The sequence below is a fragment of the Hyaena hyaena genome, unplaced genomic scaffold (genome assembly GCF_003009895.1).
Source record: "Hyaena hyaena isolate Hyena2069 unplaced genomic scaffold, ASM300989v1 scaffold_175, whole genome shotgun sequence".
NCBI lineage: Eukaryota > Metazoa > Chordata > Mammalia > Carnivora > Hyaenidae > Hyaena > Hyaena hyaena.
Genome location: NW_024080808.1, coordinates 159,837 through 173,421, shown reverse-complemented (window position 1 = coordinate 173,421; position 13,585 = coordinate 159,837). Strand labels below are relative to the sequence as shown.

The following is a 13,585-nucleotide window of genomic DNA, read 5'->3' as shown; positions in this document are numbered from 1 at the left end:
ATGTTAATAGTTTAACCTTCCACTCTAGAATTTTTTGCTGGTGGATTAAGAGAATTTAGCTGTGCTTTCTTGGGGCACCGTGATTGCTAAAACCTCTATTTCTGTAATTGATTCCACTTATTTTCTAAACTTCTGCCATCAAATTGCTAATTTTTGGTTACTGCTGTAAGAACTATTTTAAAAGAAAACTGGTTATATTGGATAGAGAGATCCTGTACCCTCTTGAGGTACCTGTAAGTTTGATGCCACTGTGTAGAAGTTCTGCCACTGCTTTCAGAACTCTGGAAGCCAATATTGTTGAGAGGAACTTGATTCTCCCTAGTGTTCCTCAGGACACTCTTAACATTCCCTATGTTCTTTCAGAGCATGTCACCTGCTTCTCTTTGTGTTTATCGGCTCCAACCATCTGGTATATACTGACTAATATTCATTTAGGAGGATTTTTAAGTATTTTTTTCCCCCTTCTTCAAGATACGTTGCTATCTTTCTTAAAATGGGAAGAGTTGATATGGATGGCCCTAGTCATGATTGGTGCTACTTTTATGTCTTGGTGGGTCTTGATGATTTCTACTAAAGTCTAATACTGCATTTCTTCATCTAAGGATCCATGAAAAGGATGGGAAGATCAAGTCTGTGGAAGAGCTTCTGGAAGCGGAAATTCTCAAAGTTGCTAATAAGGAGAAAACTATTCAGGTATTGGGAGAGAGAAAATTGTGTGTTTTGTATTTTTGTTTATCAACTTTAGTGAATATCATTTAATTTCATGTGTTTGTACATTGCATTTTATGTCAATTTCTATGTTTCCATTGTCCAATCCTGTCTGTTTTGTCATTGTCAAGGATTTGAAACAGGAAATAGAGGCTCTAAAAGAAGAAATAGGAAATACCCAGCTTGAAAAGGCTCAACAGGTAAAAATCTCAGAGCCATAGCATGACAGATTTCTTAGTGTATGTGTATTTATGAACTATTTGGTTTTTTTTCTTTTTCCTCAGAAAAAAACTTTCAGTAGTGTGTTGTAAGTATTTTGGGTTATGTGCTTTTTATTTTTTGCCTGATTTGAGAAAGTGTTGTTGATATCAATGTATTTTTTAACTCTTAAAGATTCTTTTCTAGAACATTTTGTGTCTTAATGTTTCATTTTGGTTTGCCAACTTAAATACAAAGCAGTTTGGCAAATCTTTTTTAACCTTTTTTTTTTTAAATTGCATGGATTAAAATGTTTTGTTAAAGAATATTGCTCAACCTTTGCCTGTAGAACCAAGTAAAACTTCACTGGGGGATTTCAGAGGTTGCTTGGGATTACTGGACATATAGGGGTTTTGGTGAATTTAATCTGACAAGGCTTCATTGAAAACATGGGGAGATTGTGTGGAAGAGATGATTCATTACTCATCCAAGAATTATTCAACAATATTTCCTGAATTCCTCCTACTTGTGAAAGCACTGTGTTATTGATTGAAAATAACGTCTTGAACAAAACAGGGTATGATGAAAATATCAGTTCTTTAATATAGATTGGGCCATTAGGAAGGTCTCTTGAGGAACTGACATCTAAGCCAAAATCTGAAGGGACAATAAGAAGAGCGTAGGGGATAAAAAGTGCTATTGAACTGTTGTGTATGATGAAGAAAGCAGGACAAAGTAGTGTTGAGTAGTTGTCCTTGAAGACTGGGAAGGAGAAGAGCTCTGATATGGTAGGGAGGTATATGTATAGTTAATACTCTAATTTTCACAACTTGAGAATGAACACATTCAGACTTTTCATATTTTTATTTTGTTACTCTTACTGTCATTGGAATCAAGAGAAGGCAAAATCAAAACACATCTTATTTTGGCTTGAATAATTCAGCTAGGATTTTTTTTTAATGTATGTTTGTTTGTTTGTTTATTTATTTATTTATTTAGAGCCTGTGAGCAGGGGAGGAGCAGAGAGGGCGGGAGAGAATCCCAAGTAGGCTCTGCACTGTCAGCACAGAGCCTGAAGCAGGGCTTGATCTCATGAACCATGAGATCACTACCTGAGCTGAAATCAAGAGTTGGATACTTAACTTACTGAGCCACCCAGGCGTAGCTCAGCTAGGACCTTTGTAATTTGAAGTGTATATACTCTTTAAAGTTTATCATCAGGCTTAAGGTAAACTGAAAGGATTATAAATTGCTTTTTTTTCTGAAAGCTTTTTTCTTTGTATTTCAGTTATCTATCACTTCTCAAATTCAGGAGTTTCAGAACTTGTAAGTACCATTTCTCTCATTTCCCTTCAATATCTCTTTCCACAAGTTAAATACAAGTATATACAAGTCAAATATAAACTAAATGCAATTATAATGAAAATCATAGCTTCTTTTTATTTGATTTCAAGTAATGTTTTTAGGAATATGAAGTAATATCTCAAAAAGGTCTCATGGTCTTAACGTTTTCCATTGGGATTTAACTTACAGGTTTTTTGATGGGAATGGGGAGGGAGTAGAATGTCTTATTTTTCATAATTTATAATCTGAATATGACCTCAAACTGAGATGTTGCTCTTTGCCCATTTTAATAGCCACTATGAAACTTGCTATATAATTCATAGCCACACCAGTGGTAATAAGCTGTCTAATTTTGCTGGTATTGTCTTAAACAGACATCCCATCTTATGAGATGAGAGTAGGGCTATGCTAATTTATTCAAGATCTGGATCTGCAGTGATAGATGGAACCCCTTCCTTCCTTCCTCCCTCCCTCCCTCCCTCCCTCCCTCCCTCCCTCCCTCCCTCCCTTCCTTCCTCCCTTCCTTCCTTCCTTCCTTCCTTCCTTTCATTTGTTTTTGAGAGACAGAGTGTAAGTAGGGGAGGAGTACAGAGAGAGGAAGACACAGAATCTGAAGCAGGCTCCAGGCTCTGAGCTGTGAGCACAGAGCCAGATGTGAGGGTCGAACCCAGGGATTGTGAGATCACGACCTGAGCTGAAGTTGGACACTTAACCAACTGAGCCACCCAGGTGCCCCTGGAACTTCTTTCTTTAATTGTCCTATACTTCTTAACTTAGTATCTGCAAAATTACGTTGGCCTGTATACTTAAAATATTTATTTTTTAGTTTATTTTATATCATCTTGGTCTGTAAATACAACCTAAAATCTACTTTTACAGTCTCCAGTAATTTTTGTTTGTATAGTCCTATAACATTTTCATTGATGCTTCTTAACTTATTGTCAGATTAAAAGGAAAGGAGGAACAGATGAATGCCATGAAGATTGTTTTAGAAGAGCAAGAGAAAGACCTAGCCAATAGAGCAAAATGGTTACAGGTGAGAAGTCAAAAACAAAAGTAAACACTTTTTTTATACTTGAATATCATTTCAGTTCATACCAATTCTTTTTCAGGATCTTCAAGAAGAAAATGAATCTTTAAAAGCTCATGTTCAGGAGATGGCACAACATAACTTGAAAGAGGTATAGTATAAGTAGATTACTAGCATGTGACATAAAAAGTGAGAAATCTTTTTTACTGCACTAGAAAATAAATTGAGTTTCTTTGCCAGAAAAATTAGTTTATCATATTTTGTTGTTGCTTGATAGAATAAATTAAATTTTATCTGTGTCAAGTCTTTTCTGTCTGATTTGTCAACGTAAGCTTAAAAGCATTACCTATCCGTTTTCTGATCGACCCTTGAACTCGTACTTCGGTATATGTTTTTAGTTGGTATATTAATTTGTAATCCTTGAAGAGATGGATATTAAAAATGGAGTTAAAGTTCATTCTGTCTTTGTTTTATAAATAGCCTAATTATAACATTTAATTATGTTTTTATTTTATTGGTGGGTGATTATATGTGTGTGTGTGTATTAGTAGTACCTGATCTTTTAATGTTAGAGTTAAAAATGTGAATCTATTTCTTAGGCATGTTCTGCATCACGATTTGAAGAACTTGAGACTGTGTAAGTATAATTTTAGCCAGCATTTTTTTTTTTAATGTTTTTTTATTTATTTCTAGGAGAGATTGAGAGACAGTGTGAACAGGGGAGGGTCAGAGAGAGAGGGAGTCACAGACTCTGAAACAGGCTCCAGGCTCTGGGCTGGCAGTCAGCACAGAGCCCGACACGGGGCTCGAACCCACGAACCGCGAGATCATGACCTAAGCGAAAGTCGGACACTTAACCGACTAAGCCATCCAGGCGCCCCTAGCCAGCATTTTAAAAGAAGAACTTCTCATTATTTTCCAGAAAGTATTTGAATATTATATTGAGTTCCTTTTAAGTCATTTCTTGTTAAATTAGGAATTACGGCCCAGAGGCAAAATAGTGGAGTCTCTGGTACAATAAAAAAGAGACCATTATGTGTACTTTCAGATACCTGGAGACTTAATCCTTTCTAAGCCCTTCAAACCCATTTTCTGACACCTTCTTAATGGTAATATAGACTGGTTTTATTTAAGGTGTTTTTTTTTTTTTTTTAAAAACAAAGTATGCAGTTATTCTAAAGACAGGTTAGATTTATTTCAAATTGAAATCATTGTAGTATTTGAAAATATAACAGCTCTGAATCAACCAGAAGATAATCTTAGTAACAGTCTTGATGAAGATGATTGAATCTTTCTAAAAAAGGTTCTTTCTAAAAAAACTTGCTTATTGAAGAGAATAGTATCTGTTATATCAGTTATGCTGTGCTGAATACAAAAATATTAAATCTGATCACCAGTCTTTATAGATATTCATGCTAAAAAATTTTTATAAAGTCTTTCTCTTAAGCTAAATCAGTCTACATTGGTGACAAAGATATCTGGACTTCATCTTTTTGACATGCTATAAAATTACTTGTAAGAGATTTTGCTTTGATGTGATGCCATCAGTCTCTTTTGATGTTTAAGAAGAGGCACTTTGAAACTGTGTCTTTAAAAGTAAGGTTTTGAGGATATTAGGTCATTGTCTTTATGAAGACAAAGGAGAGGTCTCTTGACACTAGAATTCTTATTTGTGTAATGTAGTTGTTTATCTTGGGGGCATTGTGTAGGTGCTTTTGTTTCATTTGCTAATAGAAAGCTTGGAGACACATTTCTGGCCCATTTGTAATAGGTATTTAGGTCATTAAAGTAATGTGTTTTTAGATTTATTGCTACATCACATTTTTCTTTTTTTAATAGAATTTGGTGGCAGGAGCAATTTAGGTTTACACAAAAAATGGAGGGAAAAGTACAAAGTTCCTGTATATCCCCTACCCCCATTCCATTTCTCTTATTTATTAAATCTTGCGTTAGTGTGGTATGTTTGTTAGAATTGATAAACCAGTGTTGACATGTTGTTATTTACTAAAGTCCGTAGTTTCCCTTAGGTTTCACTCTTTGTGTTGTATGCTCTGTGGGTTTTGAGAAATGTATAATGACATGCATCCATCATTACAGTATCATACAAAATAGTTTCACTGTCTAAAAATCTCTTGGGTCTACTTGTTCTTCCTTCCTTCCTCTAACCCCCAATCTTTGGCTACCACTGATCTCCATAATTACTTTCTCCAAAATTTTGCCTTTTCCAGAATGTCATATAGTTGGAATCATACAGAATGTAGCCTTTCAGAATGGATTTTTTCAGTTAGCAGTATGTATTTAAGTTTTGCTGGGGGTTTCCCCCCCGACTTTTAATCATGTTCTTCATGTGTGCTCTTTTGTCATTTTTTGTGTAGACTTATAAACATCTTGAAATTCTTTCTACATTAAGGTGGGATAAAAATAACGTTCAATTCAACAAATATTTGAGAGCATGTTTTGTACCCTCTGGCATTGGGAATCCTGAAATGGCCAAGATGGGTTCCTGCCCTGAGGAAATGAACAGATCATTTTAATAGCGTTAAGTGCTATAATTGAGGTCTGTTGCTTAGGGCGACAATTGGGATTCACTCTAGAATAGAGTAAGATTTATATCTATGTTGGGTAAGGGAGAACCAGATTAAATTATACACAGCGTCTCTTCACAAAGCCTTGAGTATATTGTAAGTTCCCAGGTCAACTAATTATGGCTTTATTTTTTTTATTTTAGATTTTTTTCTCCTAGATAAAGCCATACTTAAGAAATGTTAACTATGGAATAAATTCTAACAGTTTTATGATGTACTTTGAGTTGAGTGATTCTGGAAATAATATCTTTTAAAACAAATTTATAAGTTGGTGTAATATGGGGAGAAAGAGCTGTTAGACATTGTTTTTGCTATCTTTTTTTTTACAGATGATATTGAAGTCTGTCCTTTTTTATGTGTGTAACTGAATATAAGATCTTTGTAAAAATTCTAGGTTGAAAGAAAAGGAAAATGAAATGAAGAGAATAGAAACTATACTAAAAGAGAGGGAGAGTGATCTTTCTAGCAAAACAAAGCTGTTACAGGTGAATATATTTAATTAAAATGAATTATTTTGTGACGTGTTGTCTTTGCAGGTTTTAAACAATTTTAACTACACAAAAAATAGGATAGAGACTCTTGTTTCCCAGGCAGATACTGGGTCTCATTCCTAAGAAAACTGTCAATTATTTGTGTACCTTTTGAGAAAGTTCCCATGCATAAAATATATGTGTAGGTGTGTACTTGTTTTTTTGAATACACTATATTTAACCATACACATGTTTGTATCTGGCTTTTCTTGCTCATTTGTTTTTGAAACCTTTTTACGTAGGCACGTTTCTGTCTTCAACTTTTTTTTAATGTTTATTTTTGAGAGACGAGTGCGAGCTGGGGAGGGAGGTAGTAGCGGGGATCCAAAGAGGGCTCCGTGCTGACAGCAGAGAGCCCAGTGAGATCATGACCTAAGCGGAAGTTGGATGCTTAAGCTTCAACCGACTCAGGCACCCCTCTGTCTTCAACTTTTAATGGCTTCATGGTATTCTCTTGTATCATCATTTATATAACCAATCCTGATTTACAGATACCCAGATTATTTAGAGTTGTGTTCCATATTGGAACAGTGAATATCCTTGTACACACATTTTTAATACTTTTGCTAGTATATCTGTATTTAAAATTCCAGGATGTGAAATTTTGGGCCAGGGGTTTATGCAGTTTCTTTTTTTCTATTTGAAAGAGTTAGTTAAAATTGAAAATCTGTATATATCTCTTCATCTTCTTGTAGTTAATATTGAACGTACTTACAGAACATTGATTTGAAATGATAGCAGTTTTTAGACGTCTACATTGTCCAACTGTGCTTGCTCACATTTCATGCTCCAAGTGTTCTGTTAAATTCTGTCTCTCCCAAGTGGATTCATTTTTAATTTTGTTAGATAATGCTTAGTCGCCCTCCAAAAATGTTTTTACAGATTTATACCAATAGAGGGCCATTTCCTTTTCATCTTCTCCCAACATTGACAGAGATGAAAACATTTGATACTATGCTTGAAATATGATGGGATATTTTAATTTGCATTTGATTGTGAGAGAGGGTAAATACTCGTCATTTGTCTATTAATGGGCCTTCAGTTTTTCTTACATTTTTCCTCTAGGTCGACTTCTTCTTATCAATTTATATCATTTTTTTTTACTTAATAAGGGAAATTATTAGCCTTTTGTCATGTGAGAAGTGATTTGTTTTCTTAAAGTTTTATTTTTATTTCATTTGTATTTCCCCTCCCTTCTGGAATTTTAAAACTTTTATGTACTCAAATATAAGTAATTTCCTGAGTGTTGTCTTGTAATGAAAGGTATCTCTCATTCTGTGATCATAAAAATATTTTCACATGTTTTGATATGTTTATAATTTACTTTTTTGTTTGATGTCTTATTCATCTGTAATTTTGGTAAGTTATGAAATAACACTTCGACCTGGAAAAAAATGCTAGTCATATTATTAAATAATCCATTATACTTTACTACAGTGGTTCTGCTCCCCAGGGGATACTTAGCAATATCTGGAGACTTTGGTTGTCCCAGCAGGTGGAGAGCTGCTACTGCATATAGTGAATGGAGGCCATGGATACTGATAAGCATCCTACAGTGTACAGGATAGTCCTGTCAGCAGAGAAATAGCCAGCCCAAAATGTCACTAGAACTTGCCCTACTGATCTGAAATGTCACCGTATACTAAATTCTTACAGGTATTTGGATCTGTTTCTAGATCCTGTTTTCTTCCAGTGAGACCTGCCCAGTCCCAGATTGGTACTGAATAACTTAATTATTCTAATCTCCCACTGTGTTTTATTTATTTTTAAAACTTTTTTTTTTTGAATGTTTGTTTATTTTTGAGAGACAGAGTGTGAGCGGGAGAGGAGCAGAGAAAGAGGGAGACACAGAATCTGAAGCAGGCTCCAGGCTGTGAGCTGTCAGCACAGAGCCAATGTGGGGCTCGAACCCACAAACCGTGAGATCATGACCTGAGCTGAAGTCAGACGCTTAACCGACTGAGCCACCCAGGCGCCCCTAATCTTCCACTGTGTTTTAATATAGGGCTTATTTAAACTTTTAAAATTCTCTCTTAAAAAAATTATTATTATTTTAGAATTTTTCTGGCTTGTATGTTTCAAAAGTTTATATGCAAAATGAAAATCTCTGCACAGGTATTCATGTTTACGTTTTTTAAAAATAGGAAGTACAGGATGAAAACAGATTGTACAAATCTGAAATCGAGTACCTTAAGCAACAGAACTACCAACAGGTAGGTCCTGTTAGATGGCTTGCCTTTCATTTATGTAGTAAAAAGTTACATAATCCATGACTGTCTATAAGTGTTCTTACCATTATGCATTTTTATGGAGAATAAAATATGTTGTTTATATATCAAACTTATTTAAAAAATTTTGCTATGCCATATCCACAATAATATAGAATTTATAAGGTATACACAAATAATATTACTATCAATATTTCAGCTCTGTTACATACCTGTGTGTGTTTTCATATCCTCCAGAATGCTCTTCTTAGCAAGTCAGTTGAAATTCTATAATGGTTAAATGTGGGTGTATACCGTTTTCCCTTTCTCCCAGTAAAAATACAAGTAATTGGAGAGAAACTGGGAAATGTGTAATATTATCAGTGATAGTTTACCACTTTTTAAAATGCTTTTTCAGGTATAATTCTGCCTGGTAACAAATAAAATGGAAATATGTTTTTTTTTTTTTTTTTAAAGATGTTACCAACATAGCCTTTTAATTATTTTCTGAATGTATATAAACTAGAAAGTATTATGAAGGAGAAAAGAATTTGTCCCTCTTAAGCAAGGAGGTTATAGTATAGTAGTTCAGTTTGAAAGATTATAATCATTAAGGAATGATTATACCCTGTGTTGTGTACTTTTACAGAGTATGCAAAATTAACTTTCTGTTATGCAAGTTAACTTTTCTTAGTTTTTCTTTTCACTTCATTTATGTTATTTTGACTTTTAGAAGCTTAATATAGTCCAACATGAACTGTAAAGGAGGAAAATTTAATGTGTTAACTCAGTGCTTTGCACATGGGAGGAAGTTGATAAATACTTGTTAAGTGAAGAATTTAAGTATGTAGTGACAGTGAAGATTTGATTTAGTACTCAGTACATTTTATAAATGTGTACATATTTTAAAATTACTTGGTGACAGGCATACAGAATATATAGTATTTTTACCTTTGTTGCCTTAAATTATGTCTGAGAAGAGTTTAATTTTTTGTAGTCTTCTAGAAAGCTTTGCTTTGAAATAACATTTAACTCTTTTAATAGGCATCATCTTTTCCCCCACATGAAGAACTATTAAAAGTGTAAGTAATAATTTTGATTCACATTTGGGGAAGTGGGAATGGTTTTTTTTGCCAAACAGTTCTCAGATAACCAATTTAATCTAACTAAATGACACCTAATTTTTCTAATTCTATTTGGATTTCTTGAACCTGCAGATCACTAGAGTTTAGCTGTGCCCTTGACTGAGCTGATGTACCTTTTTATGGTGTTGAGAGTTTAGTTGAGGGAGAGTTTGAGGTTTTTAGGCACTCAGAAAACATCTTAATATAGTTAAACTGTATTTTTAAGGCTTTATTTACCTTACATTATTTCAGTTATCTTCCTGAATCATTGTGGAATTGGATGATGCAAATTTAAGTTTCTGCTTCTGCATTTTATTTTATTTAAAATTTTTTTTTAAATGTTTATTTTTGAGAGAGTGAGAGCAGTGGAGGGGCAGAGAGAGAGAGAGGGACAGAGGATCCGAAGCAGGCTCTGTGCTGACAGTAGAGAACTCAGGAACCATGAGATCGTGACCTTAGAGGAAGTTGGATGCTTAATCCACTGAGCCATCCAGGAGCCTCACTGCTTCTACATTTAAAATAAAAATTTCATCATCTTTATGGTTGCTATCTTTTAAGGGGACTTTTTTTTACTGAAGCATTTTTTTTTTCATTGTTGACTTGTATTTTTCTCTCAGAGGGTACATTTAAGGTTATTTCAGCTAACTTGGTATGTTTGAACATGCTAGATGTTAATCACCTTAAGTGAGTGTATTAGGTGATGTTCTTCCATCTTGAATCGTTTACAAGGTTGTTGGCTTACTGGTTTAGAATTATTTACTGTTAAATTGAGCCTGGTGTTTGACTATATATAGCAAAGTCAGCAAACTTTTTCTGTAAATGGCCTGTAGTGAAGATTTTAGTCTTTGTGGGCAACAGAGTTCTGTTTTGTATTTTTCTTCTTCTCCTTTTTTTTTTTTTAACAGTTCTTTAAAAACGTAAAATCAATTGGTCAAAGAAAGACTGTAGATTAGACCCAAGGCCCTAATTTGCTAACCCTTTGTATAGAGCCTTATTCTTAAGAGCTATTTGTAATTTAGCTTATATCCAAGCTGCTGTCAACTGTAACAGAATTGAATTGTGAATCTTTGCCATTGCTTTCTGCATTTCTGGGAATTAACTAATGCATTAGAACTAGAAAACCTGAATCCTGATAATGTTATAAAAATAATGACACCTACTTTACATTAATATCATACTTTGGTTGTGGGTTAGCCATTTAAAGAAAGTCATAACAGATTTCATTACCTTTTGGAAAAAATATTTAAGGGAATGCTTCTACATCGGTTTTCGCTCTTCTGAAAATAGCCACTTCACTGCAAAAGATAAAAATAGAAACAACTTTAACTGCAGCAGTTCATATATTCATGAACTATTTCTTAAGGGGATGATGTCTCTTTAGCACAAGTATCAGCATGTCATACTGTAAAAGTCATTTAAAAAAAATTTTTTTTAATGTTTGTTTTATTTTTGAGACACAGAGAGACAGAGCTTGAGCAGGGGAAGGGCAAAGTGAGAGGGAATCACAGAATCTGAAGCATGCTCCAGGCTCTGAGCTGTCAGCACAGAGCCCGACATGGGGCTTGAACTCACAGACCGCGAGATCATGACCTAAGCCGAAGTCGGCTGCCCAACCAACTGAGCCACCCAGGCGCCCCATGTAAAAGTCATTTTTGAAAATAAGAATGCATCAGGAATAGATTTTCCATAGTGACAATTAATAGTTAAGTTTAAAAGAGTTTGGCTGTTAAGCATCATGTACTTGCTGTTTTTATTTTGTAGTGATAAATATCATGTTCACCACCTAAACTGTTGCTATGTGTATTTATATTTTGGTTTAGAATTTCAGAAAGAGAGAAAGAAATAACTGGTCTTCAGAATGAGTTAGATTCTTTGAAGGAGGCTGTTGAACACCAAAGGAAGAAAAACAATGTAAGCAAGTCTTGTCAAAATAAAACTTTCCTTTTTATTAATTTACTAAAATATCATGCTTCAGAATTTTACTTCTAATGTAGGTTTTTTTCTTAATCTTTGTAAGAGAGCCCTGTTTTGTGTGTACCTTATTTGGTGGTAGTATTAGAGTACTCATTTTATTAGAGAACAGATATTTTAATGAATAAATGAAAAGTCTAATTTGTACACTTCTGATTATAATTTTAAATATTGAAACTATATTACAGCTTTAGATTTTAATTTTATTAAAATACAATTGACTTTTGGTTGAACTTTTATTTGAAAAAATTCTTTCATCTCAATATTTTTAAATCAATTCTATTTCCTTTTAATTTGACTAGGCTAGCCTTTTTGTAAACTAAAAGTAACCCAGTATTGAAACTCAATATTTTCAGTAATTATGTCTTTCAGAGCCTTCTGGAACCTCCCCCCCACCCTTTTGTTTTTTAATTAACTGAGAGGTGGTTCAAATTTTGGTAACTAAGCATGTTAGAGGCCTCAGAACCTGATTACATTTACAGCATAATGGGAAGGGAAAGTACCTAAGAAATAATAAATCTTAATACTTTTACTGAATAGACAAAAGTTAATTTAGGTGATTTTTAAAAAATTCTCTCTGACCAGGAGGTGACACCTGTAAGTAGAATCCAAACATTTCTTGCTAGAGAAGGAATTTTTGCACACGAAAGTATGCTTGCTAAGACTTAAGCATCGTTAAAAATGTTACTGAATCTCTAAGGGGATGTTGATGGGACATTGGTATGTGTTTTCCAATGAAAGTTTAATTTTCCAGAGTTTGCATTAATTTGTTAATTTAACATTAGTTGACATGTACTTGCACCCCAGAGTTTGTCAAAATTAGGTATGTGAATTGCCCTTTGTGTGTCTGTGTAACTTTACTAACAGCATTGCTTGCCACAAAACCAATATATTTGAATTTACCAATATATTGTTAACATCTTAACTGTGTTTTATTATCCGGATTCTGAGATAGGGAGGACATAGTAATCCCAGTGTAATGCAGCAGCATCGCTGCAGGCATGGAGGTGTGTGAGAAGTGCCCGGGCGCTGGAGGCCAGCAGATTGCAGCGTCAGTCCATTCCAGCTCAGCCACTTCACTGGCTGTGTGCACTGGGCCAGATTTTTTAAATTACCCAGGTGTGGTTTCCCCATCTATAAATTGTTGTGAGGATTAATGAGACTTTACGTGAAGCACCAAGTTCAGTGTTGGGCACATAAGTAAGCAATCAGTAAATGGTGATTATTGATTTTTTGTTTTTAGTCTAATGTGTAGATTTCTTAATCTGAAGAAAGACTGAACTATAGCAGATTGTATGTACTTGTATTTGCTAATGAAATGCTGTTAAAGATCTTTCAGAGCTCTGTTTCCATTTACTTCTGTGTTTCTCTTCCAAGAGAATGTGATTTTACAGCTTTCTAGCCTCCCCATTTTCAGCCTCGATCCAGTAGCTCATACATTCATGTCAGGTTGCTTTGTGGCATACACGTGTGCAAGTGCAGTGATTGTGTTATTCCTGGGTCGACTCAACATGCTTTAATTTGATAAAACTTATTTACAGGGGAAAATGTTATGCTGCAGTGCAAAGTCCAAGTGATAACGGGCCTTGTTTAAAAGCCACAATGTAAAGCTTTTTGCAATACTCCTGTATTTTCTGTCCTTAATACCCTAATATTTGATGTACCTGAAATCATTTTATCTTGGTTTGTGTGTTTACTTTTGAATGCTTTCTCTTTGTCACACATACACAGTAATTACTCTATTGCTGGCATATTTGGTGTGTATACTAAAACATGGGAAGTGGGCATCTTTATTTTCTCATTCAGACTTCTAAACATTGCTTTTTATTTTTTTGCTAATATACATATTTCCCATTGAAATAATTTTGCAGTAACCAGCATTTAAATG

At 34.3% G+C, this 13,585-nt stretch overlaps 1 protein-coding gene across 1 annotated transcript in view; it reads left to right on the top strand.

The window, feature by feature from the left end:
• The window catches only part of KTN1 (kinectin 1), a 108,819-nt gene that overhangs the window by 73,143 nt on the left and 22,091 nt on the right, over positions 1-13,585 (top strand). Inside the window, exons 23-32 of the mRNA XM_039240505.1 lie at positions 603-693; positions 840-908; positions 2,195-2,232; positions 3,196-3,286; positions 3,363-3,431; positions 3,880-3,917; positions 6,260-6,350; positions 8,540-8,608; positions 9,647-9,684; positions 11,547-11,637. Coding sequence (XP_039096436.1) covers positions 603-693; positions 840-908; positions 2,195-2,232; positions 3,196-3,286; positions 3,363-3,431; positions 3,880-3,917; positions 6,260-6,350; positions 8,540-8,608; positions 9,647-9,684; positions 11,547-11,637 — 685 coding nt within the window. The remainder of the gene's footprint in view (positions 1-602; positions 694-839; positions 909-2,194; positions 2,233-3,195; positions 3,287-3,362; positions 3,432-3,879; positions 3,918-6,259; positions 6,351-8,539; positions 8,609-9,646; positions 9,685-11,546; positions 11,638-13,585) is intronic.